The 13,000-nt window shown below is 38.6% G+C and overlaps 3 protein-coding genes across 3 annotated transcripts; 1 reads left to right on the top strand and 2 right to left on the bottom strand.

Annotated features, from left to right (window-relative positions):
* The first annotated feature begins 3,421 nt into the window (after window positions 1-3,421).
* LOC101309617 (uncharacterized membrane protein At1g16860-like) lies at window positions 3,422-6,383 on the top strand. Its single transcript, XM_004293296.1, has 4 exons — window positions 3,422-4,252; window positions 4,784-4,918; window positions 5,375-5,586; window positions 5,750-6,383. Exons 1-4 carry the CDS (start codon window positions 3,527-3,529, stop codon window positions 5,940-5,942), a joined length of 1,266 nt encoding a protein of 421 aa, XP_004293344.1. The 5' UTR covers window positions 3,422-3,526; the 3' UTR covers window positions 5,943-6,383.
* A 259-nt stretch (window positions 6,384-6,642) lies between these two features.
* LOC101309329 (dehydrogenase/reductase SDR family member 4-like) lies at window positions 6,643-8,155 on the bottom strand. The gene is made up of 6 exons (XM_004293295.1): window positions 7,912-8,155; window positions 7,678-7,794; window positions 7,465-7,599; window positions 7,244-7,369; window positions 7,025-7,126; window positions 6,643-6,926 (listed from the first exon to the last, which is right to left on the bottom strand). Exons 1-6 carry the CDS (start codon window positions 8,047-8,049, stop codon window positions 6,777-6,779), a joined length of 768 nt encoding a protein of 255 aa, XP_004293343.1. The 5' UTR covers window positions 8,050-8,155; the 3' UTR covers window positions 6,643-6,776.
* Window positions 8,156-8,948: 793 nt separating this feature from the next.
* LOC101309036 (EH domain-containing protein 1-like) lies at window positions 8,949-12,944 on the bottom strand. The gene is made up of 16 exons (XM_004293294.1): window positions 12,860-12,944; window positions 12,678-12,757; window positions 12,335-12,403; window positions 12,200-12,254; window positions 11,991-12,046; window positions 11,873-11,912; window positions 11,726-11,787; window positions 11,211-11,324; window positions 10,973-11,075; window positions 10,848-10,897; window positions 10,585-10,713; window positions 10,221-10,472; window positions 10,045-10,124; window positions 9,805-9,931; window positions 9,430-9,573; window positions 8,949-9,349 (listed from the first exon to the last, which is right to left on the bottom strand). The coding sequence occupies exons 1-16, from the start codon at window positions 12,942-12,944 to the stop codon at window positions 9,164-9,166; spliced, it is 1,632 nt and encodes a 543-aa protein (XP_004293342.1). The 3' UTR covers window positions 8,949-9,163.
* Between the last annotated feature and the right edge of the window lie 56 nt (window positions 12,945-13,000).

The following is a 13,000-nucleotide window of genomic DNA, read 5'->3' as shown; positions in this document are numbered from 1 at the left end:
GTAAGAACTGGCATGTTGGAACCCTAATATTCAAGCTAGAGAAATTAATCAAAAGGACCATAACAGAAGATCATTAGAGGTTGAGAAAATGATAGGTAGCTCTGAACTTCCAAAGTACAAAACTTCATATAGGCGATGAAATCAGATCATCCCAAATTTCAACGAAATCCTATCATTCCTTTGTAACTTTGGGCTAAGCCTAAGCCCAGACCAAAATGGGCTAAATGTGTGTCAATGAAATCAGATTAGAAGTTGCCTAATTGCAGTTATTGCACTCAAAAACAAAGATTTTTCTGCTAAACAAACTTAAATTTTGGCTCTTTCCTGAATGAGGTCCATCCTAGGACCCAATTCTGAGGACAACAAATAATCAACTTCATAAGAGTGACTGATTTGTCCACCACCAATCATATCATATGCTCCATACTATTTGAACAGAATCTAAATTTTTGAGTTGAAGATGACGTTTTACTTACTAGAACCCACCTCAATTAGTACTCTCTGTTGCCACCGACAATCCCATAAACATAGAATTAGCGGATGCAGTACCCAATTTGCTGTATTTATTCATGCTTAACAGTATGGAACATTATTAAACCTCAAAATGGAACCTAGTTTGTCATAGTTTATTGACCAAACCTGTTTCACTAATCAAGCATGAGGTGCTTTCCTGAATTATTATTGATATCTAATGCATGCATGACCCTCTGGCCTAGGCTATAATACTATCTTAATTTGGTGTACCATTTACTATATAAATGTTTTTTTTTTTTTTTTTTTTTTTTAACAACTACTTATAAATATAGTACTAGAAGATGATCGTCAAAAAAATAAAAAATTAGCACTAGAAGATGATCGTCATGATCCATGATTATTAGTTGGAGTATTAACTTCAACTTGGTCAAGAAAGATACGCCGACTGGATTTTATTCATCGTTTCCGTATGGTCCATCCAACCCTAATTGTATTAAACGGTCTAAGTCCATGCTTGATTCATAAGCCAAATACTTTGATCCTAGTATGAAACTTTAAATATGTTTAAGTCCGATCATTTTTAAAGAAAATAAAAGGTTAAAACTCTTCTTATATATTTTGTCTAACAATTATGTCAAAATTAGCCTAGTACTATTTGGTATAGTGACATAATCTCTAATTCGTAAGTAAGAGATTGTGTTTTCGACTCACGAAGTTGTAATATTTAAGTTGTTTACTTGATCAAAGAAACATATTATGTCTCGAAAACTTTAATTATTTGATCAATTTTAAACCAAGCGAATTTTTGAGGTGAGTCCAAATTTTGTAAGTATCTAGAGCTAAAAGCCTATAAAGCAAGCTTTCAATTTCAATCTTGAATCAAGAATAAAGAATTGAAAGGGGTGATGCAAAGCTAGTGCAGAAGCTAACGTAATATCAAAAAATGTAGCCAAAAAAACGTAATTTCCAAATAAAGATGAAAAAAAGAATCCTTGCAAAAGGAAAAGGGACAAGCTTTACTACCATAGCAAACTATCCGATGCTACACCTTGGGCCTGGCCCACTATTTAATTCTGCCTGACCAAATTAGCCTTTAAAACTTGGTAAAGCTTCATTTTGGAGGAGAAAACATTCAATTCAACACCAACAAAATACTTGCATTCATTCATTCATGAATCATTACATTCATATCCATTCAGTCACCTAATAGTGTTAGTTTTATGACTACAAAACATAAGAAAATTAGGGTGAAAAAGCATTCCACTTAATACATATATATCTTAGTATGCATAGTTTATTTTACGAGTGTTGTGATTACGATACTCTTGACACCTAAAAATATCTTGTAATCGAACAGAATGATTGCATTCTAAAACTAGTACGACTTAATGAGTACGATAGTGTTTCTCTGAAGCTTATCCTATGTGACACCTTTTCGTTCTCCTCTCCATCTCCGAACATTCGGAGGAGGCGGAGGTGTACCGATCGATCTTCCCACATTGCCCTCTTCCTTGCTCCTAAAAGTCAGACTCACGAACCACAAGTTGCGAAAGGGACGCCCCCCTTCTGGCCTTGTGTGGGAGGAAAACCACTGTTAACCACTTAACCACCTTCGTGTTGCGCCAAGGAGAGAAAAAGAGCACCAATTTGTTGGTGGCCTTCATCGCCGTCCATCACATCACAATCTGATCCGACGATGATCGGGGTCCCAATCGGTACGGACCAACGGGGCCCATCTGTCGGCGTCGGTTTTGGAAGTATTAACAGTCTGTGCCACCGACTGAATTAGAGAGCAGGGTTTTCTCTGATCTTCATGTTCCATAAGTAGAATTAGGCCCTGACTTTCGTGCTAGCTAGGAAATTAATTAGGTAATGGATCAATGTTTAAGATTCTTGTTCCATAATTAGAATTAGCGCATTAGGTCCTGGATTTCGTATTAGAAATTAGGAATCAAAATATTCAAGATTTTCTGGCATATCATATCTAGGCTGTAGGACCCCGTAACATTTTTCATTTTTTCTTGGGCCAAATTGCATATGAGCATTGACTGTGACAGATCATGCCCAGATCATACGCTCACACATTGGACAGTAATTCCCTCTCATCGGATTCTTTGTTTTTTAGTTTTGACTCTTGTGGCGAGAGGATAATTTTTATTCCGTAACAAATGAGATGGGAGGAATTCTATGACAATTGTTCCATACGTAGGTATACATTTTTTGATTTGGTTGTCTTATTTGATAGAGTTGTCCGATCGATCAATAGTAAACATCAATTTATTATGTAAATAATTTAAAAGTTAATATTACAAATCAAATTGTTTGACAAAAAAGTTTAGCACTAATTAACTTAATCGTTTAACCACTACAAGGTAGTCTAGTGGTTCTTGTTTAGTTGGGTGTCAACCTAAGTTCGAATCACGACACTGTCAAAAATGACCAGGGGAGGGCTGTAATGTCATGTTGGCTATCCGGGCTTTCAACGGATTAATTCTTAAGCCTAGAAAGAATTTGAGATACCGTGATTTTGAATAAAAAATAAAAAAATCTTTATCGTTTCAAAAGACTATGAGAAAACAACCGGATCCTTTAAAGACATGTTTTTACACAAATTTAATAGGCGGAGCGCCACCGCGAGTGGTAGATGTGGTTAATGGACCGTTAATGGAACATAAGAGCTAGATGGTAAAGAGTTAAAGACTCGTAAAGTTTAACGAGTGTTCGTGATGACATTAATGACACATGAAAGCTATCAAACTTAATCAGATGATTAATACGGGGCTTTGTACCGCCATTTCAAGACAGCGGGGGTACCCACGTCATTATCACATAACTCCAGCCCCGTTTCCGTCATTTTAGTTTAACACCTTCCTCCCCCCCCAACCAACACTCTCTCTCTCCCACAACTCTCCACCATCACCATTCACTTCACACAAACTCTCAACAGTTCTCTCTTCTCCTCTCCACCCACACTCCCACTCTCTCTCACAACTCAAACAAAGCTTCTCTTTTCTTCTCTGTCCAACACTGCTATACTGCTACTGTTGTTGTAATGGGTTCTCGAATCCCATCGCACCAGCTCAGCAACGGGCTGGTGGTGTCGGGTCCGCCCGAGTACCTCAAGGAGCGGCAGCCCACAATGGGCTCACGCGCCGTTCCTTACACCGGCGGCGACGTCAAGAAATCCGGGGAACTCGGCAAAATGTTCGACATCCAAATCGGGGATCATCTCCCTGGCCCACCTCCTCCGTTGAAGCCCTCCCGCCATTCTTCTTCTTCCCAACAGAACAGCGGATCCGTCCGATCAGGGTCCAACTCCGGACAGATTTCCAAGAAGTCGTCCGGCCCAATGACGCCGCAGCTCCAGCCCACTGGGCTCATCACCTCCGGGCCATTGGGCTCGGGCTCGCAGGGGAGCGGGCCCAGGAGGTCGTCGGGGCAGCTGGAGCAGACGGCGTCGATGAGCAACAAGGTGGTGTACGGGTCGGCGGTGACGGCGCTGACCGATGACGTGAAGGTGAATTTTCGGGTTTCGAAAGCGGTGGTGTGGGTGTTCATGGTGGCGGTGGCGATGGGTTTGCTGGTGGGTGGGTTTCTGATGGTGGCGGTGAAGAAGTGGGTGATATTGATGGCGGTGGTGCTGGTTTTGGTGCCGGTGGGGGTGGTGGTTGTCTGGAATTACGTGTGGGGGAAGCGAGGGTTGCTTGGTTTTGTGAGGAGTTACCCTGATGCTGAGCTCAGAGGAGCCGTGGATGGACAGTTCGTCAAGGTTACTGGGGTAATTTCACTCTCATCTCTTTCTATTCAGTTGCTGTTGTTATTTTATTTTTGCAAGATTCTGAGCTTTGCTTATTTTGGCAGAAAATTGATTAAATTTTTTGTCTGAGAGCTCAGTGGTCAATTCTTTAGTTTGACAATATGCTTAGGCTATAATATAGAGGGGTTTGATTATCGTTGTCACTTGTATAATGAAATCTGGACTGAATCTTGAATTTTGTTTGGTACATACTCGTACCATCTTGCCGTTCGTTTTCTGAACCCGAACATCTCATTTGCTGATCACATAGTCACTCCGATTGGAGCAATTTATCATAATTGGAGTATTTGGTCCTCTTTTATAGTTGTTTTCTTGAATTTTGTTTGGTTCATACTCGTACCATCTTGCCGTTCGTTTTCTGAACCCGAACATCTCATTTGCTGATCACATAGTCACTCCGATTGGAGCAATTTATCATAATTGGAGTATTTGGTCCTCTTTTATAGTTGTTTTCATCTCTAGTAATGAGTGGATGATATCTCCTTTTTGTAGGTTGTTACTTGTGGCAGCATTCCTTTGGAATCATCCTACCAAAGGGTACCTAGGTGTGTTTATGTTTCCACAGAGTTATGTGAAGCTCAAGGATGTGGTAGCAAGTCCACAAATAAAAAAGCGAATCATTCAGAGGTTAGTTGTCAGACTCATTGTTCTTAATGTGTGCTCCATTTATATTGAGTTTCACAGTTTGCTCAATGATGATTTATGATAAAAATTTGATAAAGAACTGCACTAAATCAACACATGTCTTATGCTTGAAAGGCTGATGAATGCTTATTGTGCGCTGTGAGAAGTTGATCATATTAAGTAACTAATTATACACATAAAACACATGCAGTATTTTAAGCCAGATATAATCAGTTATAATCTTATAAAACACATGAACATGGTCAGGTCTGGCATGCACCTACATAATCATGAGTCATTTGCTACCTCAAAGTCTTAACATAAACTATAATAAGGGGATGATTCATTTTCCACATACATGGCTTACATCTTTCTATTCACCGTCAATCAGGTTCTTCAGGGAAAAAACATCTATGCTCTCTGATTTTAATAAGTAATTTGTGTTTTCCTTTTGAACAGAAATATGTGGCTGACTTTTACATCTCGGACTTCCAATCTGGGTTAAGAGCATTAGTGAAAGCGGGATATGGGGCCAAGGTTGCACCATTTGTTAAACCAGCCACTGTCGTGGATGTGACTAAAGAAAACAGAGACATGTCTCCCAGTTTCTTACGCTGGCTTGCAGAGCGCAACCTCTCTACTGATGACCGTATAATGCGCCTCAAAGAGGGGTATACCACTTTTCTGTTTCCACTTTCCACCCATTATCCTTTTGTATGGTTAGAGAATTCTGTTGATGGTCTCAACTGGTAAAATTGACTGGAAGTATTTGCAATATACTAATTTTACAATTTATTATAGGCTTTCGAGATAATCTTCTGTATTTTGTATCAGGTATATAAAAGAAGGAAGTACTGTGAGTGTGATGGGGGTTGTTCGACGCCATGATAATGTTGTCATGATTGTTCCTCCAGTGCAGCCTGTCTCAACAGGCTTTCAGTGGTTACGCTGCCTTCTCCCGACTTATGTTGAAGGTCTAATTCTGACATGTGATGATACTCAAGATGCTGATGTGGTTCCTGTGTAGATAAAGTTCCATCATAGTTTTGTTTAGAAGGGCATTTTGCAAGTAAAATTTTAAGGTGGTCTACGGGAAAAGCACATACCACCACACACTGAGGTACATATGTAATTTTTGCCTAAATGTGCATGGCAGAAAGACTGAAGATCACGTGCTAATCAAGGTTAGCATAATCAGAACACTCGGAGATCAGTATGGTGTAAATTGTGAAGCTAGTAATGCTATGCAGAATGGCAAAGTGGATCTACATCTACTAGTACCCTCGAAAGAAGTTCCTATGTCCTGGATGATGTAATGTACATAAATCATACTCTTAGAGAGCCCAAAGGGGTTTTGGAAACAGCTTGTTTCTTCTGATGCTTAAATTAGCACAAAAAATAGAGTGAAGTTTTTGTGATTTTCTTTTGCATTTTAAGTTTCTGGAATCCTATTCGGTCATCTGTATTGTTTGTAGCTATGTGATCAATGTTAATATTCTTGTAAGCAATAAGCATGGCATGTATGTTGCTGCTTCCAGTCTAATGTTGTATTGTATGTGGCAACAAATTCCAGGAGTATATATATTTTCAATCTTGAAAATAAGCTCTTGCCGGAGATATATTGAACCAACAGGATTTCAATATCTAGCGGGGGGAACTAAAATTGACTTACAGTGCAACCTGTTAAGAAAAGTTTCTGATAAAGGATAGTACCCTAAAGAGAATACACAACTGAAAACCTGCTATATTTTGATTAATGTGTGGTTGTTGATGGTGAATATTATTGATGTTTCCACAAGGTTCAACACTGACAAAGTCTGTTTATGTAACTTCAAAAACATAGATAAAGAGCCATAGTCTACTAGAGCCTTGATGGCATCCCTCCAGCCACCACTAGAGTTTCTCCAGTAATGTAAGAAGCATCATCAGATGCCAAAAATGCAGCAGCGGCAGCCATGTCTTCAGTTTTACCAAGCTTTTTAAGTAGCGTCTTCTCCTCAAGCTCCTTCCTCTGCAGAACATTACCCAAATTGAGTTGGTCACAAAGGAAAACGTCACAGATTCTTTGGAACAATACCCCAACATGACCTATTCCATATATATACTTACCACGGCAGCATTAGTTGTGATGTATGAAGCAAAGTTTGTAGGCACAAAACCAGGAGCAATACAATTTACACGAGTTTCTGGGGCCATTTCATCCGCAAGGGCCTAAAGGAACATCATCAAAGAATAAGCAATATGGTTAAATTCTACTTTTATTTTACTGAACTTCCCATCCATTTACATAAAATTTCTTTTCTCAAAACATGAACCATCCAAATATACCTTAGTTAACCCAAGGAGGGCAGTTTTAGTGACTCCATACATTGCCATGGACGCTGGTGGCTGGAAGCCAGCAATTGAGGATATGAGAATAACAGAAGAACCTTTCTTCAAGTGAGGAGCCGCCTCCTGTTACATAACCAAGTAGCATCAAATCTTCCCTATTTCGCAATAGATTTGTGTACATGTAAAATGTTGCGATGATAAAAACAGACACATTTTACCTTTAGAAGAAGTATAGAAGCTTTGACATTTACTTCCCATAGCTTGTCAAGCACAGACTCTTGGGTGTGCAATATTGCCTCAACTGATGGATTGGCAGCAGCATTTGATACTACAACATCTATCTTCCCATATTTCTGCAAATAAATCATTAATATTTGATTACTTATCCTATCCTCCTTCAGTAATGAGAGCACTACCAACAGTGTAGTTACCTGCACAGTCTTGCCTATCAGATTCTTCCTCTGTTGTTCATTGGACACATGGCAGACTATCCCCAAAGCTTCAATTCCTTGCGCTCTAAGCTTTTCAACTGCTTCATCTACGTTGTTCTGCATCAATAATTTGATCAATACAAAATTCAAAAACCCAATTCGATAGAACAAATTTACAGTTGTGAATCAAGTTCAATTGAGGTGAATTTGATAAAGGGTCAAACTGGAACTAACTTGTTTTCGAGAGGAGATGACGACGGAGGCGCCTTCGAGGCCAAGACGCTCGGCGATTGCGAAGCCGATGCCCTGAGTGGAAGCAGTGACGATAACTACTTTGCCGACGAATCTCTTTCCGATCTTGGTCTTCTCCATTTTTGGGTTTGCTTTGGTTTATCCGGAATCAAATGGGCAGTTGTGTTTAGGTAAGCATGACAAGACGGCTTTGACTCATATGAACACGCACATTTATGGCCTGCTTACCCAAGTTATTGCAGTATCTTGGATATACGTTGTGATAAAAACAGAGCCACAACGCTTTCTTTCTGTTGACTGCTTAAAAATTACCAAAAAAGATGGTAAAAATTTCATCATTCTTTTGCAAACATATAAAACTATGTCTTCAAATAGGTAATTACCTAAATGTTTCATACTCATTTTAGCAATGTAAAAGTCGGGAGATTCGTGTTTTTATGGCCGATCATTCATTAGAAGATGCGATTTAAAAATATGAAATGACGAAATTTGGGCTAACAGAAGATTTCAAAGTCATTTTTGCTAGTATTTCTCGGCTTGTTTTCGGTAATTTTCAATCCCTTGTCAGATTAGTTTCTACATTCATCTGGTCACAATTTTAATAGGGTAATTGTCTCATGACGTGAGTGATTACGTACAAACCAAGAAACGTGGACTGCTTGTCAAGCTATTAGTGAGTGATTTTCCATAAATGTGTAATCTCATGTATTGATAAGTGCCAGAAAAAACACATAGCACAGCTTTTACTTCAGACTAAAAAGAGATATTTGGATTTGAAAGTGCAATCAGATGTTCAATCCAGCAGTTCATGCAGGGGACTCAAAGCTTGTAGTTGACAGTGTCAATGGTGTGACTAAATCCTACATGGATATTGGTGAAATATTGTTCATGACATCCAACACGTCAATTCCATTCTCGCTGCGCAATTGCCAACATTATCCAGATAGCGAGATTTGGGAGAACGCATTACCTTTTCTGGCTTCTAGAGCCATTTTAGACAATCGTATGGCAGAAACAAATGCACAAACAGAACTTTACTTCAGACCAAAGAGAAACATAGGGAATTGGAAATGCAGTCGGATCCAGCGTAAAAATTTCAAAACTTTCAGCAGTAAGCGTAAATGCCGAAAGTCTTTACACCATCCAGGATACGGTTTCACTTTGATAGTGAAACTCTAGGAAGAATTCAAATAAGAAATATAGAGCACCAGTCTCATTTTCAGTAGTAACATTTTTAATCGTAGGGGTTTCTGAGATTCTTTAAGAGCTCAGGGATTTCATAACCAAGCATGTCATCTACAGCTTGAATCATCTTTGGCTTCACTTTCTCAAATTTATCTATGTTGTAATTGCTCAAGACCTCTCGAAATTGTTCAACATTTGGAAAGTCACCTGGTGGTAAATGATACTCCCTCTGGACCTGTTTGACAAACATAATAAGAGTAAGAGCAGACTTGAAGGATTGTAGAAGAAAAGAGGAAATGAGGTGGGAGTTGGTACCTTTGCAAACTCTTCTTCAAGATTTTCCAGGAGTCGCTTCTGAGTCTTAGATTTCCCCATCATTGCAGGCATCTCTTTCTTAAGATGGCTAATTATATAAGCATGAATCTTAGCAGCTCTAGCACGTTTCACAAATTCATTGATCTGCAAAAGTATACTGTGTATGTCAGGATGGATGAAACAAATATATGAAAACATTATAAAGACAGTAAGAGCAGACTTCAATCAATTTTCTCAACTGAGACTTCATAAAATATATGTAATAAGAAAATGGACAGAATTTTCATGAATTCAATCCAAGTAGGGAAGAGAAGCACCTCTTATATCCCACCCAAGAAAAAGAAGACAGTAAAAATGAGACCTATATAATCTTACCTGACGATCACAAGCTTTCTTTGGTATATCAACCAGGTCAGCAAGGAGGTCACCTTGTTCCATTTCAAAAAGCTCTCTACCCATGGGGCCAACAGCTTCTTCATTGACAGGTTTATCGTTAAATGAGCTGCAAAGCCAAGCAGAGAGAAACAAGAGTATTAAATAAAGGGAATAAAACAAACTAAACATAAAATCGAAGCCTGAAAGAGATTAGCAAACTCAAAAGACAAAAATGCCTACCCAATATAAACACGCACAACTTCTGGAGTATTCAAAACCTTTCCAAGTGACCACATTAATGCCCCATAAACTCTCATCAGCTGCAAGTATGTAAGTAAAGGGTTAGCAAGTTGAAAGTATTGTCATCTGCAGTAAAATAGTGATGCCTAAGTCTAAAAGCTGGAAGGCATTCTTACTTGTTGAGTATCAACTTGATCTGCTTTGTTCAGAACCACTCGAATCTTGTCATCATGCCCACGTAGAGATGCAATTACACGCTTGAATTCATCACTGATATCAAGCTTATGAGGGTCAAAAAGAAGAAGAATGAGATCGCATTTTGCAGCAAACCACGATATGACACCAGTGAAATCATAACTCCTTTGTGTTCGTTGCTTTTCTCCAGACAGAACCCCAGGAGTGTCCACAAGTGTAATTTCATCTAGCAACTACAATTATAAAACAAATGTAAGTGTTAGTAGAGGATGATTACTGTTAACATGATTAAATATGAACATAACTATAAAAAAGCTGATACTTGTATAAAATTTCAAGACTCACTGGATGAGGCATTTGGGAACACTCAAATTTTGACAGAAATGAACCTCCAAAACTTGTTAGACCGCTAAAAGGCATGTCTGCATGAACAGCTATGGTATTTCCAGGAATGCTCCTTTCATCAGGTCCAGACTGAGTACAAAATGCAATAATCTTTTAGAACCATAGAGATATTGTGATACAAAACATGAACTCCTACAAGGAAAAAGTAATAAACAATGAAACACGTGACTTTTAACTGGGAAGTAAGAGAATCACAAGTGTACCATCACAACAACAAATCTATCAGTCGTAGGCTCTGGCCCAATATGAGCTCCTGTCAGAAAAGAGTGTTAGTTGTATCCTAAAGAGTATTATTGTCCAACAGTAAAAGAAAAGGACATTAACCAACCTGGATAGTTGCATCTTAACAAATGCTTTATAAATGTTGTTTTTCCAGTTGAATACTGACCCAAAAGCATGACCATGGGCTTAGCATCAAAATCACTGTTAGTCTGCGTAAATAAATAAATCCGTAAGTCTAGCAAAAGATCTTCCACCTCAAGCAAACAATATGCTAACACGAGCAAATCCTATTTGATCCAAATCAAATGTCACAGTAAATAATTAGAACATAAGAAAATACTCACCAGTAATGGATTGCCAAAATCATTGAAACGATATGCAGCTTCCAATGGTTTAAGTTTTTCAATGTACAATCTCTTCAAGCCATCAACTATAGATGTAACTGCATTGGGAGGTAGCTGAAGAGGAAATTTGCAAAGGAAACAAACAAAAAAGAGTCAGGCAATATGGAACAATTAAGGCATCTCTTTATATATATACATAAAAACAAGTCGGTCTAATAGAGTAGAAGAAATTTTAAAGCAGTTTGACCCAAGACTGGGAGAGAGATTAGAGGTATACTTGATACCAACATTCAGGTCATAAAATAGGATAAAGGCAAACTGAAAACTCTTCTTCAATAAACTCTAAGTTGCAACCCAACAATGAGAACTTGGCATCACGGTTTTATATGGAAATCACCAAATTTTGGAAAGGCAAATGCAACAGGTTTTATATGAAAATCACCAAATTTTGGAAAGACAAATGCAACAGTTTTATCATGAGTGGAAAATTTGGAATGATAGACTCGTATACTCACTCTCTTCACTGATTTTGAAGCAGTCCGTTCAGCTGATGGTTGATTATGAGTGATTCCATTTCCTATGTCATAAGTTCATAATCAATAAAGTAATATAGTAAAAGAACAAAAGAATTTGATTCACAAGTGTTGAGAGGAGCTTCTAACCATTCATGGCGACTCCATTTGTTGAAGAATTCTTTGTATACTGTTGACATGGGAACAATTAACTTACAACAAAGTTCGTTTGTAACAAAAGCACAAGGCGGAAAGGAAAACTACTTACAGTCATTAAAGCATCCACACCTTCCATCACCGGAGGTTTAATGTTCTCCCAGTCAACTGCATTTAAATAAGAACACAGTTTATATCCTAGCCAACCTCAAGTTGTCAATTGGGAAACAATACGAGCAAGACCTAATTAGTTGTACTATTATATGCTACATTCTTCTATATTTTCAAAAAGCTAGCAAAAAACAAATATCTTTCACTTGCCTTCAGTTTTGAGCACGTCTGGACTTAACTCATGATCTTGTGCAAATGAAATCAGCTGCCGAATTCCAAACACAGATATAAGTGAGATTCAATAACAATATCTAATATATCATAACCTAACAAATTTTATACTACCTGCATTGCTGTGATGAACTCACTGAACCCTAAAAACCCTTGCCGTTTCGAATCGGCACTTGCCCAAACCTTCAAGACAAAAAAATGATAACACACAGCCAGTGAGTATCGATTTTCAAACAACCTGTCCCTAATTTCAATCCACGAAACTAAATAGAACCAAAATTTACTGCAATCAATTTCATAAGAACACACTCCTATAGTAACAGAGTCACAAACAGATCGATCAAAGCACAGTAACCGCTAAATCTCATTTCCAGGTTTAAAATCATACTTCAAATCTAGAAATGGAACAAAACGATAGCGAAGCCAGTGAAAAAAAATCAAAGAAAACTTGAAGAACCTGCTTGAGTTCTGGCCTGGAAAGCTTGGACATGGCGAAGAACTTCGCGCCTTCGTTACCGGTAATCCGGCCATCTCCGTCTGAACCAGAACCAAACAAAACAACGACTGAGTACGAATTTAATCCAAAACGGCGTCGCATTAGAAATCGAAAGAGAAATGAGGGAGAAGATAGCTACGTACCTGAATCGACAAAGTTGAACCAGTCCCTGTAAATCTTCTGGTGCTCTTTCGAGCACGACCCGATCGGACCCGACCCGATCTCCATTTTTGAAACGCCGCGAGAGAGAGAGAGAGAGAGAGAGAGAGAGAGAGAGAGAGAGA

The sequence above is a fragment of the Fragaria vesca genome, linkage group LG3 (genome assembly GCF_000184155.1).
Source record: "Fragaria vesca subsp. vesca linkage group LG3, FraVesHawaii_1.0, whole genome shotgun sequence".
Lineage (NCBI taxonomy): Eukaryota > Viridiplantae > Streptophyta > Magnoliopsida > Rosales > Rosaceae > Fragaria > Fragaria vesca.
Note: the sequence above shows the minus strand (reverse complement) of the source record. Positions and strands in the feature narration are given on the sequence as shown.

Bases quoted from the DNA above. Each gene is read 5' to 3' on its own strand.
- LOC101309617 (XM_004293296.1), top strand. From the start codon at position 3,527: ATGGGTTCTCGAATCCCATCGCACCAGCTCAGCAACGGGCTGGTGGTG. The intron at 4,919-5,374 runs GTTAGTTGTCAG...CCTTTTGAACAG, and splicing joins AAAAAGCGAATCATTCAGAG to AAATATGTGGCTGACTTTTA. The intron at 5,587-5,749 runs GTATACCACTTT...ATTTTGTATCAG, and splicing joins ATAATGCGCCTCAAAGAGGG to GTATATAAAAGAAGGAAGTA.
- LOC101309329 (XM_004293295.1), bottom strand. From the start codon at position 8,049: ATGGAGAAGACCAAGATCGGAAAGAGATTCGTCGGCAAAGTAGTTATC. The intron at 7,795-7,911 runs GTTAGTTCCAGT...TTATTGATGCAG, and splicing joins TCATCTCCTCTCGAAAACAA to AACAACGTAGATGAAGCAGT. The intron at 7,600-7,677 runs GTAACTACACTG...ATTTATTTGCAG, and splicing joins TGATAGGCAAGACTGTGCAG to AAATATGGGAAGATAGATGT.
- LOC101309036 (XM_004293294.1), bottom strand. From the start codon at position 12,944: ATGGAGATCGGGTCGGGTCCGATCGGGTCGTGCTCGAAAGAGCACCAG. The intron at 10,714-10,847 runs GTACACTTGTGA...TTTTGTACTCAG, and splicing joins ATAGATTTGTTGTTGTGATG to TCTGGACCTGATGAAAGGAG. The intron at 9,574-9,804 runs GTAAGATTATAT...ATACTTTTGCAG, and splicing joins AGAAAGCTTGTGATCGTCAG to ATCAATGAATTTGTGAAACG.